Source organism: Salvia hispanica, chromosome 1, assembly GCF_029641045.1.
Source record: "Salvia hispanica isolate PSC_SH4W2 chromosome 1, Shi_PSC_v1, whole genome shotgun sequence".
NCBI classification, from domain to species: domain Eukaryota; kingdom Viridiplantae; phylum Streptophyta; class Magnoliopsida; order Lamiales; family Lamiaceae; genus Salvia; species Salvia hispanica.
Window position 1 is genome coordinate 48,475,121 of NC_142692.1, and position 644 is coordinate 48,475,764.

Here is a 644-nt window from a genome sequence, read left to right on the forward strand (position 1 = left end):
CAAACAAAGTAACAAACCCCTCTCCTCTCCCTTTTATTAGTTTATATAAACCCATCGATCCTTCTATTTCTCAGATCCGTCTCTCTCCTCTTTCTCTTATTCAGATGGTGTACGCATAGACGTATATATATATATGGGGCCGCAAACGCAAACATATGTGTTTCGGAGTGAGATGGGATACACGGAGCTGGAGAAGAGGCAGCTCTTCTTGCGAAGCTACACGTTTTCGAGGAAGCAGAGCGTCTCCGATAGAATCAAAACATCCTTCTTCCGAGTGAAAAAGGCCATCTCTGTTCGCTTCCGAACCGCGAGAAGGCTGAGGAGGAAGATTTGGTTCAAGCTCAAAAATGGGCTCTTCTTCTCCACTAGGCGAAGGAGGCTCTTCCTCCGCCTCCACGCCTATAACTACTGCTACAATTCACACCACTCTTCTTGTTTCTGATCATTTCTTCATTTCATTTTTCACTACTTTTATTTTCTTCTTATTTCTTATGCTTGTAAAGGTAAGTTACATTACATGGCCTCTCTCCTAAGTTTATTCTAGTTTTTTTTTATTTAATTTGACATGATCAGAGGGTGTAATAAATATTCTTGTATTCGACTATTAGAATTAGTTGAAGTGATTATTGCAGATGGTTGAATTC

General features: G+C 40.2%; 1 protein-coding gene across 1 annotated transcript; it reads left to right on the forward strand.

The window, feature by feature from the left end:
* LOC125223888 (uncharacterized) lies at positions 1-644 on the forward strand. Its single transcript, XM_048127199.2, has one exon. The coding sequence runs from the start codon at positions 134-136 to the stop codon at positions 440-442; it is 309 nt and encodes a 102-aa protein (XP_047983156.1). The 5' UTR covers positions 1-133; the 3' UTR covers positions 443-644.